This window comes from Microtus oregoni, unplaced genomic scaffold (assembly GCF_018167655.1).
Source record: "Microtus oregoni isolate MIOR12 unplaced genomic scaffold, Mior012 000001F_ref0000356, whole genome shotgun sequence".
NCBI classification, from domain to species: Eukaryota; Metazoa; Chordata; class Mammalia; order Rodentia; family Cricetidae; genus Microtus; species Microtus oregoni.
In genome coordinates, this window is record NW_024543060.1 from 90,153,044 (window position 1) to 90,171,418 (window position 18,375).

The following is an 18,375-nucleotide window of genomic DNA, read 5'->3' on the forward strand; positions in this document are numbered from 1 at the left end:
TAAAGGTAGGTTTATAAAAAGGGAAGTAGAATCAGACTCTTGAACAGGAGGGAAAGTTCTATATGCCACAACTTGTCCTCGACTAATGCTTGTGGGAGTAGGATACTATGGTATGTATTCAGTACGTAGATTTCTTAAAATAATTCAATGCTGGGAGATCACATCATACAAAATCTCTCATGTGAGTGCATCCAGTGCTATTTGTGTATGTGCCTTCTAGGATGCTGTTGGATCTCCTGGCACGAAAAATATTTTCCCAAATAATTGCATCATGGGTTACACGTCACTGTTGGGTCCCAGTGGATGGGGTGGGTCTCACCTACCTGCTTCATTGCTCATGGATGGATTATACAATTAATAATCTCATCTATGCTTTCCATAAGTCCTTTGAAACTCTTGTAAATTCTAAGATATCGCTGTGATGTTTGACTAAGGTTGTTTTTTTTTTTCCGGGTGTTTTCTGTGTTTGTGCGTTTCTCTCACCGTCCCTACTAAAAACGCGACATAACTGTAAGCCTCTTAAGAAATGACAGACCACATCAAAGGAAGCAATTAATCAAACATGATTAATTTTAATGTAATTACTAAAGAAAGATATAACATTTTATTATGACACTCTAGCCATACATTTTCAAAATATGCTTGCTAAACAGTAAATGTAAGATAATGAGTCAGTTAGTTACATGTCTAGAAGTCGTTAGGACTGATATTGTTTCGCCATAAATGAATTGAGTAATAATCATTTCAAACACAATCAGGATTAATTTGATAGAAGATGTTTTTGAATAAAAGAGATACAATGAACGACCAATTATTACTTTCCGGCTTCAGGAGGAAAATTAATTCAATGCCTGTAAGTTAATTATCACAATTGGCTGCTAAGTGTGATAAGAATAAATGAAGCAAAAATACATGACGTCATCCAAATTCTCATAGCTCATTAGCACTTTAACCAACAGAGATCTGATACGATATGATAATCTGGAGCTTTCCCGTAAATTGACTATAGACGGCATGGTGTTCAGAAACTGGATAATTTAAATAGACATTTTCATGGTACACAGACACAGAGAAGAGTTGTGAAGAGACAGCTCGAGGTTTCAGCGTCCCCCTGCAGGGTGTTTTGCAGTAGGTACAAGGTAAATACTCAAACACAACGAGATCAGAAGATGAGCAGAAGAGACTCTGAAGAGCTGGGCAGTGGAGTCGGGGGCGCCCGGAAAGGCGTTTTTTAGAGTTCTTCTCTTATTGCCGTACTTTACACAGTGCATTTTGGACAAAGGAAAATAAATGAACAACGCTTGCTTTTAGGCTCAGGCAATTTAAACACAGGCCAATTCTAAAGACTGCGAAAGGTCATGCTGAAGGTGATTTAGCCTGGGTCTCAGGTAGGAGAAAGTATTCCATTTTAGCTCCTATTTCAACTGGGCAGTGACATTTGGATTTTTGTCTTCTTTCTCATTCTTTGTTAATGATTTTTTTTTCTCCTTAAAAACCCAACTCAGTGACAGAGTAAAAAAAAAAAAAACAGAGAGAGAAATTATGTTTGAAGTCAACGTAATCATCCATGAGAAGGGAACAAGTGAAATGTGTTTGGAAAGGCAGTCCTTTGGTTGCTGGATTTGGCTGGCCAGCCTATGTAAAATTCTGAGGCAGTCACTAGGGAGGACAAACAGGACTTGGAGGAACAAAGACAGTTTCCAAAGTCCCCTGGGCCTCTGTCTTATCTGGGGAAGTTTTCCTTAAAATGATAAGAAAGAGAGGATTGTCTCAGATGTGACGTGGTTATTTAAATTGGTGTCATGTACCATATGCACTTAAGCTTCAGACAGTCTTGTCTCTTTTCTTTTAAATGGGAAGCACACAAAGACGGTATCTATATGTCAATTTCTAATACCTACAGGAAAGTCTTATGGAATATCACAATAGCAGTAGGCTAACACGTACTACAGGGCTAAGCACTAGCCTTGAAAACAAAACAAGCAACAAAAATTTCCCTTAGGTTTTTTTTTCCCCCCTCAGATTCAGAATTTCATGACCTTTGTGGGGGAGTGGGGACAGAGACTCACACTTCTACTGTATTTTAAGGTAAATAATTCCTTAATATTAATCATTCATCTTTGAAAACATGGGGCAAGCCATGTGCTTTGAGCGCGAATGCTCATTCTCGGGAGAAGAGCCAAGTAGGGCCTATTCTAATACATTAAGATAATCTTTCCAGGATCGAAAATAGAAAGGGGCACTTAAAATAGTCTGATTCGATAAGTCAAATGTTGCGGGAGCTCCTCTGCTCCTCCAGCCAATAGCTGCTGAGATACCAGCCCACTGGGGCGTGGTTTCTCTCCTTTAAAAAAGCGGCCTCTTTCCTCAGAGAGCGCCTGCCCATGTGCGCTCTTTCTCTCAGGCTTCCGGCTCCACTTCCGGTGACTAGGCTCCCTTCCTGATTGCGCAGAGGGCTGTTGTCAGGGACGGTGCTCTGTAAGTTTTGCCCCCTTAAATAAATAACCATTCTATAAATCATAATTCCAAACTGGTGTGGGATTGTGATTTACGCCTTCCATCAAACCGTACATTTCCAGCTAGCCTACCAAGAGTCTACGTGAGTTTATTGCCTTCCATTCTGCTCTGAAATAGGAAAAAGACGGAGTCACTTTTGAACGTTAAGCTTTCCATTCATAAAGACTGTAAAAAGTGAAAACCAAAACCCAACACAAAACAGAACAAAATCTTCACAGACTGTTAGCCATCTTCTTCAAAAAAATTTCTCATGAGTTCTTTTCTTTCTCTGTCGGTAGATAATTCCCACCTCACAAGGAACTAGTTTCTAACCTTCCCCAGCGAGATCCATGGCTGCCTCAAGGAGAGCGGCCACTCCCTGAGCTGTCTGACGTAAGAGCATCCTCTACAAACCAGGAATCAGTGTGCACCCCAGAGGACCTGGCAGAAGGTGTTTCTACAAATAGGTACGTCTATGTTGTTAAAACCTCCGTTTTTATTTTCTCTGCTATCTGAGTATTTGTTTCTGAGGGGAGCGCGCGCACACACACACACACACACACACACACATGTGCATAAACACACACACACCAAACTAAAATCAAGACCAAAACTAAACAACAAACCCAAACAACCTATAGAAAGGCACGAGGGAACGTCACCCTCTGCTGCCATTTGCCTCAAGTTCTTTTTCTCCTCCCACTTTTACTCCACACTCTTGACCAACATTTCAGATTGGGTAAAATATTGCTAATTTTGTTGATTTTGAGAGCCAGTGAAATAATGGAGCCTTCTAACTTTAAACACTTCCCATCCTCTGTCTCTGAACTCCCAAACTCACAGTAACACAGAGTTGAAAGGTGGTGGCGAGATCTAATACTATCTTATTACGTCATCTAGCTAGAGGATTGTTGTTTTTATACTTTAAAAAAATATGTCTATGCTTTCTTTTTTTTCTTTTTTCATTTTTTTTTATAGTCAAGTACTTTCTTAAAGAAACAATAGCACCACATTGGCATAGCTGGCCAAACAATAAATGGGAAAGCAAAACCTGCCACGTGCTCTCTCCCGCATACCCTCCCAAGTGCACAAACCAATAACAGAAATCCTGGAGCCGTGGGGTATGAGATGGTTTCATCTACACAGACATTTCCATGTTTTGCATCAACAGTCCAAGAAGGGGAAGGAGTTGCAAGGGGACAGGGCTGCTTTTGTTAAAAATAAGATTTTCAAGAGAATGATTTCTTCTTATTATTCCGTTTTGGTGTCTCTTATGATAAGTAGGTATTTGTGGGTGTGTGCGCGCGTGTGGGTGCGTGTGTGTAGGGTACATGCATATAGGGTGAGTATTAAGAATGTATTTTTTACCCTAGGAAAGCAGACTATAATGGAAAGAAGCACTCAATTTTTCTGTAGGACTGGCTCATCTTACAATGTTCAAACAATTGATACTCTTTGGAGAATAAGACTAAAATTTGACTAAGTACTGAGTCTTTTTTAATTAAATCAGGAATAAGCCTATCAAATGAAAACTCCTTCCTTCCTATCTTTATTGTTCCTTTGTGAACCTCTTAAAGTTGTCCCGTGTCTAGACACTAAGCAGTTTAACTTCGTAGCAAAGCTACGGAAGTTTAGAGTTGTCAAACCTCAAGTGTCTCTTCCTAACAGTCTTGAATCATTCTGCTTCATTGGTTGGCTTTCAGAGTTTATGTAGATTTATCGTACAGTTCATTAATCTTACATTTATCTTCAAGTTCATCTGTTTGAGAGTATAATGATATGTTAGTAGAATTAACTTTTATTAGTTGATTTCTGATTGAGTTGGAGAGAATTAGGTATCGGATAAAGGATTGCATATCTAAGTTTTCATCATTGAGAGATTTTTCAACTGTGTATAGAATGAAATGAACTAAATCTGCGGCAGACACTCGGAATCCCCACATCCGACCACGGCAGGAAGCCCATAGATCTGTAGAAGACTGCCTATGAGGTTTTCTGGGAATCACTAATTTTAAAAGGAACACACTGAAAACAAGAGCCAATGCTAGGAGTGCTACCGTGGGCGTGGGAGGGTCCAACTTTTCCCACCACACCTTTGGGAAACAGGAAGATGGCAAAACTGGTCTATTCCATTGACGTCTCTCCGTCGTGCGTAGGGCACGTTCAGCACGCCAAGCTTTCTGAGGGCTTTGCTGAACAGCGCTTCCTGCACTTATTCAGAGAATCTCGGGGCAACCCAGTAGATGGAAAAGTAAAAATGTCTTTTGTTTGTTTATTTGTTTTTCTTAAACATTTTATAAGAATATTAAGGAAGTCTGGAAATGAGGAAAAGGCTACAGACAATAAGATTATCTGAGCATTGAATATTTTTTTTTTTGTTCTAAAGAAGGAGACAATCTTGCCCCACAAATAGGAAACACTTTCTAGGGTTTTTGTGGGGGATTATCAATGCCCAGTTGGATGCATACAATACACCTGCAGGAAGCTGGATTCTTCCGTCTAAGCAATGCTAGGGAGAACCTTGGGGTTGAGAAGAAAAATTTTTGCCTCTCAATTAGCAGTCTGGCCAGCACATTTTCACTAAATAAAATAAGTGTATATACATTCAAGAGTATAGGACTATGTCCACTAAAGTAACTTGTGATTTTTTTAATAGATATTATTTCAAAACTTAAGAATATTTGGGCCTGTTTTTATATGCTAAAGGGAAGGAAAATGTGGTTTTCAAACTGAGTAGATTATCACTGATAATATTAGAGTTATTCCGAGATGCTAAGTGCCTGAAAGGTTGAATGCGAGTGGACAAGTAGAATGGTCTTTGATTGGCCAAGCTCTCGCTCTTTCTCCCTCTTTCTGTCTTTTTACTTATCTTTCTATGCGTACATTCAAGGCAGAAGTAAAATCAAATTGTAAATCAAGTGTCTCTTACTTTTTCGTGTTGGAGAGATGGAGTCGTTAGTTCTCCGCTAGGTCATTGGACAGCTTCTCCAGTCAGCACTTGGATAGCATAGTAGCCTCGCAGTGATGGGCAGATAATCCACGGAGCTACTTTGTCAATGGGTTAGTCCCAGCATTCCTTGTATCCCAGCAATTCAAGGGCTCTGGTGTTACACCCTCCTGGAAACCCAGAGGAAAAATCTGAAGATCTCTCGTTTTTAATATTCATACCACCCCTTTGAGGTAGGTAGATTACATATTGCCCCCATTTTGCAGATGAGGAAACTGAGGCACCAAGAGTTGGCGTGACTTGACCAAGGTCACAAGGTGTGAGTCTGTGTGGCAGAGGTTGCAACTACTTATTTCTTCAGTGATTAAAAAGAAACCAGGACTCCGAAAAATCCCTAGCCTCTTGCTTTTCTCACACTCCACAGCGTCCTCTCTGGACTCACTGAGTACATGTGTCTTCGTGGGCTTCATATCTTAAATTCCTCTTGGAAGGCATAGCTGGGGAGGCCTTTGCATCTCCCAAGAGGATGGATTTTTGTTTTCTTTTTTAGTTCCTTTCCTAATTTTGTCATCTTAGGCTCCAGGCTTTCATTTTGGCTTTGCTTTCACCTTTTACCGTTTTGACCAGATTCTTTCATATGACAAACTACAAAATAGCACCATTGTACTAAAAAACAACAACAACAACAACAGAGTTTTACATACTGTTTGATAGATCCTGTATTATTGATATGCTAAATTTACATAGTGCTCTATATGGAAAAAAATAAAAAGAGAAATTGCTAATTAGGTTACAGACTAACTTATCATTTGAAGGAACCATCGAGAGCGGAAGAGACGTCCTATGTTCCAAACACACACCTAGAACTGATTGGCCTCAACGCTGCAATTACCGTCATTCTGTTTCTTTTGCCGTAACTCGATGTGGAAAAATAAAGCTTTGTGTCTAAAATAAACGCATCCAACTTATATTTGGTACAAATGCCACGGATGGAATCGGGTGGGTTAAAACTTGGTGGGCCGGTTGGCTACTTAACTCGCTATTGCTTTTGAGGAGGCCGAATTTAACAAATCCATAGCTCAGGGACGGGGCAGGGCTACTGGAGATGGACAGACAAGATTACTGGACTCTGTGAAACAGGCAGCTTGAGCTATGTGGGGGAAAGTGAAAACAAGGAGAGTAACTCATGAACCATTTCCACACAGCTGCTGAATGAATGGCTCCAGCAGCCACGATTCAGAGAGGAATTTAGTGCAACTGGATCTATACAACACCCATGCATTTCCGGCTCTTGAGAGGCAGGGACTAGGAGATATAATTATATATATATATTTTTCTCTATAGAACATTATTGATAAAGGATCAACAGTAATCTACCCACTCTAGGACCATTTTTGCAAGGTGCAAAGTTTGTTTGTTTGTTTTAACAAACACTCCTAAAGACAATATTGGAATGTTTACGTGTATATTTCACGGGGGGAAAATGCCCATCTTTGAAATGTTATTGAACGTATTATTGTTTGGTAGGTTTTTTTTCCAATGTTTTGCAGGCGGTTCATGCAGATCAAAGGATCCTGCCGGTGACATCTCATTTTCTGCTTCTCGGGAGGCTCTTCCTACATCCTGTAGTTCTTGTTCCCCGCACTCCCTCTACTTGCGTTCTTCAAATGTACTTCCTACAAAGAAGGAAGAAAGGTCCCATTAAGTTGATGTTTATATAGCTATGCATGTCTTTAAACAATCCATTTATCCCGTGTGCTTATTCGTCACCATTTGATAGATAACTAACTCGAGACACATACACGATGATGATCAAAACAGGGTAAGTGGTATTTCGATACCTTTGAAACTTTATTATTTCTTTACTTTGGTAATTTTTACACTCTTATAGTTCTTTATCAGATATATAATAATAAATTTCTGTAACTTAAAGCCCCTTTCCCTTTGTCCTTGTGCTATAGGAGACGGCTGACTCTTCCGGGTAGTAGGCCTAGCTCTTTCCAACACAGGGTCTCATCCTTTCATATCTCCTGCTTCACCAACCAGCTAAAAGAAGGTTTGGGGTCTTGAATTCTTGGAGGAACATACAGATGGACAGGCCTTTAGTTAATACTTCAGTCACACTTGACTTATCTCTGAGAGCTTCTGTGGCCTAGGTATCGCTGCTCTGTAACTACACAGAGAGGCCATGCTTTCCCTCCGCCTCTGGCCCAGATTTATTCATAGGATGGAGAATTCTAACCTTCTGACTAGAAGCATATCCCCCTTTCAGTGAGCAAAACAAAACAAAACAGACCCAAGCAACAATAGCAAGAAAACCCCAGACTCATCAGACTCCGAGGTTACCTCGGGAGTTTTGTTAAGCTTGTTTTCCATTATTGCTTTATAAAGAGCAGCCAGAACTTTTCTGCTTAAGGTAATGCCTACTAAATCTCAATTGTGTTAGGAACTAAAGGACTTCAGAGACCTAGGAAGGGTGAGGATTTAATACTGATGAACACTGCCATTCCTTAGAACCAATACCTATCAACCAAGACTCTTAGGCGTGTGGCCATTTCTCCGACACCTGTTGATCAGCACTGCCAGGAACGCGACTTCCACCACTGATTCCTTCATGAAATGTGAAAGGGAACTCGGGGAGTCCATATCCCACTGACCAAACAGAAGAAAGGGGACATCATCTCGTAAACACACTCTTGAAAATACCAGGTCCGCACCCCGTTGTTAAGATGCATGCCCTGAAAAAAGTGGGACCTTGGGTAGAGCGTCTCGAAATGCCATCAGTTTAAAATACCGAGACTTTCCCTTTTTATAGCATATGACTCTATCGAAGTTCACTTAACATGCTTTCATTACTGGGCAATGCATTAGACATTAATCTACCAATGAACTTCCGCTCCCTGTCTTATAATGGTTTTCTAGACAAATGAAGTCATCTGCGACAGAGGAGAAGATCATTAGAGTTCCCAAACCATTTGAAGCATGTGGACCCATTGGATCCATCTGGCCGTGTGCTTCAGATAGCTATAATAGCGACAGTACTATTCTACACATTTATCAACCACACTTACTAGGGGAGTATACTCATTTGAATTATACTTTTTTTCCCTCTTTAATATGCTCACTGGCTTAGAAATAAAGAATAAGGAGTCTAAAATGCACACACTGAATTCAGGAATGAGCTGGTAACGATGAAAGAAACCCCACGATCTCTTGCTTACAACCCCCCCTTCTCAGGCTGAGTTACGAATTTGCCACAGAACGCCTTCCGGTCTCTTCTGTTCTTTAGGCTTGAAATGTATGAGGGCTATACAGCCATTAAAAGGGGGAAAATGAGGTTAGATTGACCATCTTACAGATCTGTCTTCCGGTCCTTTCTCTTCTCTCTAAAGCCAAAGGTAGACAGGATGAAGGTGGGCAGAAGTGTCCCCTGGTGGTTTTCTTGGGGGTCTGCCTCAGCATCCGGCAGAGCTATGAGCTGAAACGTGCCCACCACTGCCCTGAGTAGCATGCTTCCCCAGCACACGGGCTCAGAGAACCCATTTAGGACCAGCTGTGTGTCTGGTTTGCCGTTGGCTCTCTTCCCGGGCGCTCACATGTGATTTCTTTGTTGCAGACAATGACAGGGGCGAACAAAAGCACTCAGGCCCTTGGGTTTCAGTTGCATCTGTTGCTTTGCTCATTGTCTTAATTTAATTATCTGGCTACCCTTGACAATAGGCTGCAGGAGGAGGCCTGTGAGGGGCAGCCGTCCTTGGAGCTGGCGCCCACCTCCAGTGCCCTTCTTGAAGGGTTATGAAACAGTTTCGCGCACAGCCAAGCAAAAACTTTTCACTTCAGCACCTTGTCCAAGACAAACAAAGCAGCCGAAACTGTTTCTAGTATGCAGCTAGACAGCATTTTGAAAGGAAAACGGTAGTGAGTAAATATTATTTCCTATTGACACCAGAGAAGGTAAGATTATTAAAAAAAAATATGCCGGTTTTCCAGCTCGCTGGGGTTGATGGAAGAAACTGACTCTTCTGAAGGGACGGCTAACCAGCTTATTAAAGGATCAGCTGGGGAAGGGATTAATTTGTAATAGAGGCCATTTGCTTTCTTCCATAGCTCTCTGGCTTTCCTCTGGAAAGTTATCCGTAGACCTTTGGAGGGCGGAGATCATCAAAGGTTAATAACAACAAACGGCGCAGTAATCTTGTCTGACACCTGCTGGGCTCTACGGTTGAGTAAATGCTCTCACTGGCTCCTCATGGCCATTTTGGCAAGGTGACCTCTTTTGTACCCACTCCATTTCCAGGCTGAGGCTTGCTAAGATTTAGCGATGTGTGTCAGGCTACAGAGGATCGGGCTGTTAGAACTAAGAGCAGAAATAACAGGAGCCATCCCCTGCGCATCGACAGTATGCTAAGGATTAGTTCATACAAGTCCCCGTGTCTTCTCATTTATTCTCGCAGTCGTCCTCAGAATGGGCACAGGCATCGTGACCATTGGACCTTTGAGGAATCCTTTAAAAGGGTTAAAAAACAAACAAGCCGGTGTTTCTTAGAGTTGAGTTGGATTTCTGCTTTGGGTTTGTTGAAGAACCTTGCTGTTCTGGGGCTGGCCTGTTGCCCTGCTACCTAGCCCACCTAGAGGAGAAACGGAACCTCGTGCCTCCAATTCCAGCACTCTTTCTAATGGCAGTAGCTCATAATCTTATCAGTTGTCCACCATCCCCAGCTGGTTCACAGGTGAAGGTGGAACCTCAGGGGTCAAAGACTCTAAGCTAAGAGGGTGGATAGCCTTCCTGATCAAATGTGGGAGTTAAGCCACATTTGCGTGGTTGTTTATATTTTCAGTTAGCAAGGGTTAACTCCTTGTATACCATTTCTTCTGGTTTTCATCATGCCTAGTTGGGCTAGGGGGTGGATTTTTGCCTGCAGGGCAGACTGTAAAAGAAAGATGATAGACTCTTTAAACTTCAGGAAGGAAGGGTTGATATTTTCAATAGACTGTTTCCATCTTCCTCCCACTGCAAACAAGTTAAGTATTGTAGAGCATAGTCTAGGAAAGGCCTGGCATCCCATAAAAAGCACCAGAGGAAATAATGCCCAACATAGAATATTATTAGCAGCTCATTTATAGCACAAAGTACAAACTCAGCATTGACCTTCTCCACAAAAGGGAAAATAGAAAAGAAGAAGGAAATAAAAAACAGTGGATGATTGAGAGGTGGCCCAGACATCAACTTGTTGAAAAGGATGCGTTGCTGTTCTTTTTTTTTTTTTTTTTTTCTAGCTGTCTTGGGAACACATGGTATTGTGGAGGTTGATTTAGATGTCTTGGTATCAGCTTTGAAATCTGTTGACTTCAAGGAATTCCAAGTTCAAATTCTAAGAGAGTCGGATGAGCCTTACTCTTCTAGTATCCGAGCTGAGTGAGAGTCACAAGGTCTACTCTGTGCATTAATATGTGACTTTAAAGCCAAGGAACAGAGCACACGGTGGGAGAAACCTGTGTTCCTGTTGTGTGTGGCAGAGGGTCATGGGTGGACATACGGGACACCATGTCAGTGTGCCTAGCCTCTGCCTGGCTTTTTTTTTTTTTTTGGAAACTACCTTCTTCTGCCTTTCACACAATGGTTATTTATTCCTCTCCTTCCTCATGACTTTTCCCTTTGAGCAGATTGGATTGTTCCAGGCTGACCCTAACCTAAGCTGTGTGTGAGTGTAGTGGGGAGACCCATTTTTGAAACACATACATCTTTCATGGCCGCTTTGTCTTAAAGACTCTGATGGCTGATACACTGTCCTTAGCACCTGATGTGAGCAGTAGCCATTTCCGCCTGAGCTCCTTTCTCTCCCTTCTCCACTTGGGATCAGAAAACATCGTTGTTTGATGGTTTGTCCAAACTACCGAACTCCGTCTGCTTTTCTCTCACACAGCTATATCTCCTAATAAATCTTTCCCGTATACCTCCCTGAGGCCATTGGGCTTACAAGCTTAGTTTGGGTCCCAGCTCCCCCACTTCACCAGAGTTATGTGATTATGGGTGATCATTGAACTCATTCTTGCCTCAGTTTCCTCCTCAATAATATGAAAGAATGGGGTGAAAGCACCAACTTCACCAAGTTGGCAGGTTGACTGTCCTAACTTTGGTCCACCTATTCAGCACAGGAAGACGGTTACTATTGTTTGCAAGGAGACACACTGCCAAAGACACTTGGTTTAGATCCATTCTGTGAGCTTAACTCTTAACAGCATCGTTCTAGACTGGCTTGTGTGATATCTCGTTTGCACCTACCTTTGTTAGAACACTGACATGTTTTGGAGTCCATTCTGCATATGTTTGCCTCCCCCACTTAAAGGGAGCTCCCCGAGACTGGAGGGAGGGCATATTTCCTTTACCTCTGTATCCTTCCTAAACTCAAGCAGGGTGTTTGAGAAACAGAAGCGAGTAGCAACTCTGTCTCCTTGTTTGCATTAATTTAAATTTCCTGCAGAAGTAATAGGGGGAGAGTTTAGACCAACAACAGCAAGAGTTGCATGGTCACCTGTTGTGTTCCCAAAGCAAACAATAACAATCCTTGCTCCTGTCTCAGAACTTATACTGAGGATTGTGGCTTAACCAATGTTAACTAAGAAATGGGAGAAGTAGTGAGGTGCTGGTTAATGGGTTGGGGTCCATCTTGGGTGTGTGTTCTGACTTGGCCAGATGCGAGAGCAAGGCCTTGACAAGACATTTAGTTTTCTTATCTCCACAGCAGAAAAAAAAAAAAAGATAGTATTTACCATGTAGGCTTATGATGGCTGATTGAAGTGATTCACAAGCATTGGGTAAAAACTAGCTATTATCATTACCCAGTCTCTAACAGTCACTGCTACCAAGACACTGTCTCTACTTGAATGCTACTCTTTTTCTTCTGATTATAGGCAAAACTGCCTGGATTTTCAGAGCACCCATGCATGCTGGGAGAGCATGCCGACAGCTCGTTTTCCTTTCCTCTTTTAATGAATGATGCATTCTTAGGAATGCTGGGATGTCGGGGAACTTGAATGCATCCTACCGTTACTTCAAGGTTAGCTTGAGCTATGCCCTTTCTCCCTCTTCCGACAATCACCTGATTTGATTTCCAGCGTATCTTTCTGTGATGTAAGAAACCACTGGTTCGTGGTTTAAAAGGCCAGAGGGAAATAAAAGAAGAGAATACTAAAGGGCTTCCTTCCTTAGGCAGCAGAAAGTATTTATTTATTTATATTGTCTTTAAAAGTCTAGAAGGATGTTGTAAAAATTCTGCAGGTTCAAAGCTGTTTAGACTAGATTTTATGGACAGTGGTTTGGTTATTTTTGTTTGTAATAATAATAATGGTGATGGTCATAAATAAGCCTAACCGTACCATTGTTCCCTGAGGGAGGAGTTGACTTTGGAATTGCTGAAAGGCTCAGATATGACCTTCCAAAAGTGCAATACCAGATTTTGGTGACTTTCCTGGTGTCTGCACCTCTCTCACCTGAAAACTAGTTCTGATGCTAATCCCCTCATGCTTCCATAATGCCATTGTTCCAACTGGCATATGACTTAGACTACTGTTGACCTGGTGTGTGTAGCACTGTGTCCTTGAGAGACCCGAGGCCCTGAGAAGCCTCTGGTGTCAACTCAGTGTACCAGTGATGAGTTCACAGGGTTAGTAAGAAAGGGTGTTGCCCTCTTCCACTCAATTCTTTGAGTGTTGTGACAAATCTGGGCAGAACATTCAAACTCCGTGTTCTGAATTTTCCTTCTCATTGAATTGAGAGAAATTTTGGCCGCTTAGAAGACTCTCCCAAACGTTTCGGATGAACAAAATAACACTATGACAGGTTGAAGTGATTTGCATCTGTTTGAGGTTGATGGGAGCCTTCGGCATATAAAAGTAAACATGGGGAATGCCAGCCAGTGCTTTTCCAAGGCAGAACAAGCTACGAGAATGGTTCCTGCAAGCAGCTTTAAAACTTTAGAATCCCTTTGTGGTGCCAAGCATCTCTACTCTAGCCTGTATTCTTTTGAAGAATACAAATTTTATTCACAGAGACAGAGAGCGTTTAATAGAGACCTGGTCGATGAATACTGATGGAAGAGCAATAATGATGCCATGCATTTATTGCTCCATCTACATGTCCCTTTCTGCTTGCCTTGTAACGTCCCATGAACTCTTAAACATGCCTTGCCATGACATCGACGTCACACATCTCCTAGGGCACCATTGTCAGGTGATTAGGAATCATCCCCAACCCTCGACCTGCCATACTCTTGCTCTTAATTATTTGAAATTTCTGTCCTGCCATAATTGTTATCTACAGCTGTGAAAATAGCCCATCATATTTTCACAGATGGCAGGGCTGGTTGGCCTTTGATTACTTAACCTCTTGGTGTTGGCCAGACAGAAAGCTCCATGTGAATGTTTCTAGACTTTACAGGATTTTATAAAAACTTTTGGCATATGAATCCTTGCTTGGAAGTCAGGGCCCACTCAGCCAGTTTAAGTTTGATTTAAAATTTTTGAGTCTTTCCCTTGGAACTTTGGAGCCATTTTAGCAGGGATAAGAATGTTGTTAGCTATCATGCTTAGATTGTTAGAGAATGAAAGTGGATATTCCAGAGCGAGGAGAGGGCATTGGAAACATGGCTAAGAAAGAAAAGACAGGGGCTGGAGAGATGGCTTACAGGGTAAAGGCAATTGCCACCAAGTCTGATAACCTGAGTTTGTTCCCCAGGAATATCATGGTAGAAAGAGAGGGCCAATTCTGTCAAGCTATTCTCTAACCACCGTATGCACACCGCGGCATAGACCCTTTCCCAGAACAAACAGACATAATTTTAAAGCTTTAAAGGGATGGGGAAAGAGATAGCAGAAGCCTGGAGCAGTTGTGGCCAATAATGCTCATCTCTGACGCAGCAGGATGATGTGGGGAGCATGGGACCATCCGTGGGCTCAGGCATTAGACTTGGACCTAGTTTCCCAAGTTGCTGCTTCATTCTATGGAAAAGTACAGATAGGGGAGAGCCATAGACTGTTCCCTGTACATCAGATGGGAATGGTTGAACCCTGCTTCTCTAAACGATACCATGAAATCAAAAACCAACTTTTTTCTCCCCTTCCAAAAATGTTCCCTTTATCTCCTGAGTAATACTTACTTTAGGGCTATCTCCCAGAATTTTTCCAGAAGACAAAGGAATCTTGGGATTTTGTGGATGACAAGGGATGTTTACAAAGGAATTTATATTCACTGAAAGAAAGCAACCCGCTCTGGTATTTACCCATTACTTTGGAAAGTCATTCACCCACACACCCTACTGTGCCAAACGAAGCTGCACAAACACACGCATCATAGACGTACGTGTTTACTTGTGCTCCTTTGAACACACACGTAGTTTTCTTTCTCGTCTCTCAAGGCTGTTTACTGTGGTTGACTTCAGAGTTCAAGTTCTGACCAAAGATATTTAGAATTAGGCCTGACTGTAAGTGCATCTCGCATTCTTATTTCTAACCAGCAGCCTCTATTTTTAAACTCTCCTGACCAACGCTTTCTAAAGCTATAACCGTGATGGCTAATGAAGCTGGGACTTCCCCCCTTCCACACAGAACAGTTCCTAGTTCTTGGGACTCTTCCAGTAGACTTCAGGAGCTGTTTCTGAGCGCCCGGTGTGATGGGAACTTTCTCAGAGGTGCTGTGTATCAGACATGGATTCACAGATCTCTAGTGCCATATCTCTGATCAGTTCCCCTGTTGACAGCATCCCATTCTGTTTTCTAGAATGTAAACCCACACTGACATTTCTTGATTATATGTCTTGGTTGCTGCATGAGACCCAGAGGCATTGAGAAACCTCATTATAGATGTGTTCTCAAACATGTGGGCAGCGGGGAAGAATTCGGATTTCAAGCAGGCCCTTGGAAGGAGGGAAACTGATGTCATTTTTATGTGTTCAGTGGCTCCTGAAGAATCTCTAACTAGCATTAGGTGTCCTTTCTTACTAGGGTCACAGGAACCAATAGCTGGCCTTTCGGCCCTGAGGTAACATTTAAGAGAAGAAGTTCTATAGTGGATACTCTAAAACTCATAAAAATGGACTGTACTTCATCCCAAAGTGTTGACCTTTCTTTCCATTGCTTCCAAAAACCCTCGTTTTAATTTCAGGCTATCAACCTCAGGTACCGGTGAAGGGCGCTAGGTGGATAGTCCGAGAAACTGAAGTATTTCGGAAGCTGTGCAAGCCCGGAAATAGCCCACGTTTCTATTTGTTTTGGCAATTTTAAACTACTAGAATCTAGAATCCATGCTACAGTTAAATTTTCCCCAGGCACTATGGAATGAAATCACATATTACATTTGATTTTAACTGGTTGAGAAAAAAAGATGGTGTTTTTCTGAAAAGTTCGTTGTATGACCCTGAAATAGATATTAACATTTATGTGGAAGAACTGGACTAACCATTTAAGTCCTAGTTATCCACAAAATAAGATATTTTCCCAGGTGGAAGGAATCTTAGACAACTGAGTTCTCTTCAGCTATATGTTGGAGAAGACATACATTAACGGAACTGTGGTCGAACTTGGGCTTGACATTATTGACAATGTGAGATACTTCTACTCCATTTTGAGCACACACACACACAAACACACATACACTTATACATATACACATACACAAACACAGGTATATCTGTATAAATTTTCAATAAACCCTCACAATAGCTGTGTGGGAGAGCATCAGTTGTTACCGTGGTAGGAGATGAGGAAACTGAGACATAGGCAAGCTGGACAATTTGCCCATGAGAAGGCAGCTAATAAAAGAGCTCTGACTTTCACTGAGGCCTTCTGATGGGGCTCAGTGTTCTTAGTGATGATCCTCTCCTGCTTCTCCAACTTGTAAGCTCTATGCCTTGTCTAGATATCTACAATTTGTCTCAGAATTGTGTGTTTTAACTAGTTTTAAGCACAATTATCAATTTTTGAAGCTTTGAAGCTGAAATGTGGGGGTTGTTAATAAGAATTAGCACACTGCTTGCTCCAAGAAAACCCTGAGTGGATGGTGACATTCCCTGTGAAGCATTTAGCTAACCACAACTGTCACACTGAGTCCCTGAGCAATTTCAATGTAAGCCGAAGAAGGGCGTTTCAAACCTGTGAGATGTCAGCAAACCTCTTCTCCCTTCCCTGGTTTGTTCTGTGATTGCCTCGCTATCCTTCGTAGGAAAGGAGGAATCATTTAGGCTCAAGAGTTTTACTTCCTTTTTGTGGTCTGTCGTTCTATTAGAGTGAATTTGCCTATATCACTCACTTATCTATCCAAGCATTTATCTGTCTGTCCATCCATCCATCCATCCATCCATCCATCCATGCATCCATCCATCCATGCATCCATGCATCCATCCACCCATCTGTCCACCTATCCGTTCATCCATGCAGTCTTCCATCCATCTGGTATACCTCGAAGTCCTTGGGTATTACTACTAAAATGAAATGAAAGGACAATGCTTGGTTATGTTTTCCTGATCCCTATTACACGACAATGACATTTTGGCATGTTAAGGATTGCTTGTAAATGGATAAAATGCATTTCAAAAAGAAATGCATCCTGGACTGAGGTCTAGGGCTGTGAGAACTGATTTTTAGCTAGAAAGCCCTGTCGATTTCAGTTTTCCTCGAATGAAGTTTATAATTAGATACAGCCACCCAAACCTTTCCACAGGGCATAAATTCTGAATGCCTTTGCTGAGCTGTGGTCTGCAGAAGAGCTGTCTGTGTCTGAAGGCCCTCCTAAGATGATGTGGCTTTAGTGTCAGCGTCTGCCTGAGGCTGGCCCCAAAGGGTGCTGTTTTAGTAGAATGCAGCATCTCCTGATAATCTAGGATCAGTTTGCAAAGATACCAGAAGTAGGTTAGCTTTCTTTGGGGGTTCTAACAAGTACTTCGAACTGAACCTTTTGATCCTACTTTGAGCTCTGAATATCTCTATAATATTGAAGAAATCCAAGATTTTCAGTGAGCTGTGGAGAAAAGGGGCTCAGAGAGTAGAAAAAACATCAGGAGCATGAAGGACTAGGCAGGACTTCTTGAAGTAGGTTACCTAGATGAAGTAGGTTACCTAGGTGAAGTAGGTTACCTAGGTGAAGTAGGTTACCTAGGTGAAGTAGGTTACCTAGATGTAGTAGGTTACCTAGGTGAAGTAGGTTACCTAGGTGAAGTAGGTTACCTAGATGTAGTAGGTTACCTAGGTGAAGTAGGTTACCTAGGTGAAGTAGGTTACCTAGGTGAAGTAGGTTACCTAGATGTAGTAGGTTACCTAGGTGAAGTAGGTTACCTAGGTGAAGTAGGTTACCTAGGTGAAGTAGGTTACCTAGGTGAAGTAGGTTACCTAGATGAAGTAGGTTACCTAGGTGAAGTAGGTTACCTAGATGAAGTAGGTTACCTAGGTGAAGTAGGTTACCTACTGTGGCTTCTGTCATTTTACCACCTCAAAGGTCACCAGGAGCTTGGCAGAGGGCTGCTGCCTTCTACACTCTCTTAGAGAGGGGACTCACTATTTGGATAATATTGAGATTTTTGCTTTCTTCTGGCAGAAAAATATCAGATTCAGGGGACACTTCCCATGGCCAGTTCTACTCCCCCTTTTCTTTGGTACTTGATTCGCTTTGACAAAGTTTTGCTGTCTGCCCAGAAGAAGCTTAGAAACCAAGTATGTTTTCACCTAGGTCCAGATCTCCTGGTCTTTAAAACAAAGAGAGAGAAGCAGATGACTTCCGAGGCCTTTGCCAGTGCAAAAATAGCATGGTCCTAGGGGCTTTTCTAATGAAGAAGACGCTCACAGGAGTAAGTTCTCAAGATCTAGTGCTCTCTCTCTCTCTCTCTGTCTCTCTCTCTGTGTCTTTCTCTGTCTCTGTCTCTCTCTGTGTGCAGGAAGAGTAAAGT

At 42.0% G+C, this 18,375-nt stretch overlaps 1 protein-coding gene across 6 annotated transcripts in view; it reads right to left on the bottom strand.

Moving 5' to 3' along the window:
• Positions 1–552: 552 nt before the first annotated feature.
• Positions 553–18,375, bottom strand: part of Igf1 (insulin like growth factor 1) — a 75,703-nt gene continuing 57,880 nt past the window's right edge. For all 6 annotated transcript variants that reach the window (XM_041672397.1, XM_041672405.1, XM_041672441.1 and 3 more), the window contains one exon: positions 553–7,119. In XM_041672397.1, coding sequence (XP_041528331.1) covers positions 7,094–7,119 — 26 coding nt within the window. In that variant the 3' untranslated portion in view covers positions 553–7,093. The remainder of the gene's footprint in view (positions 7,120–18,375) is intronic.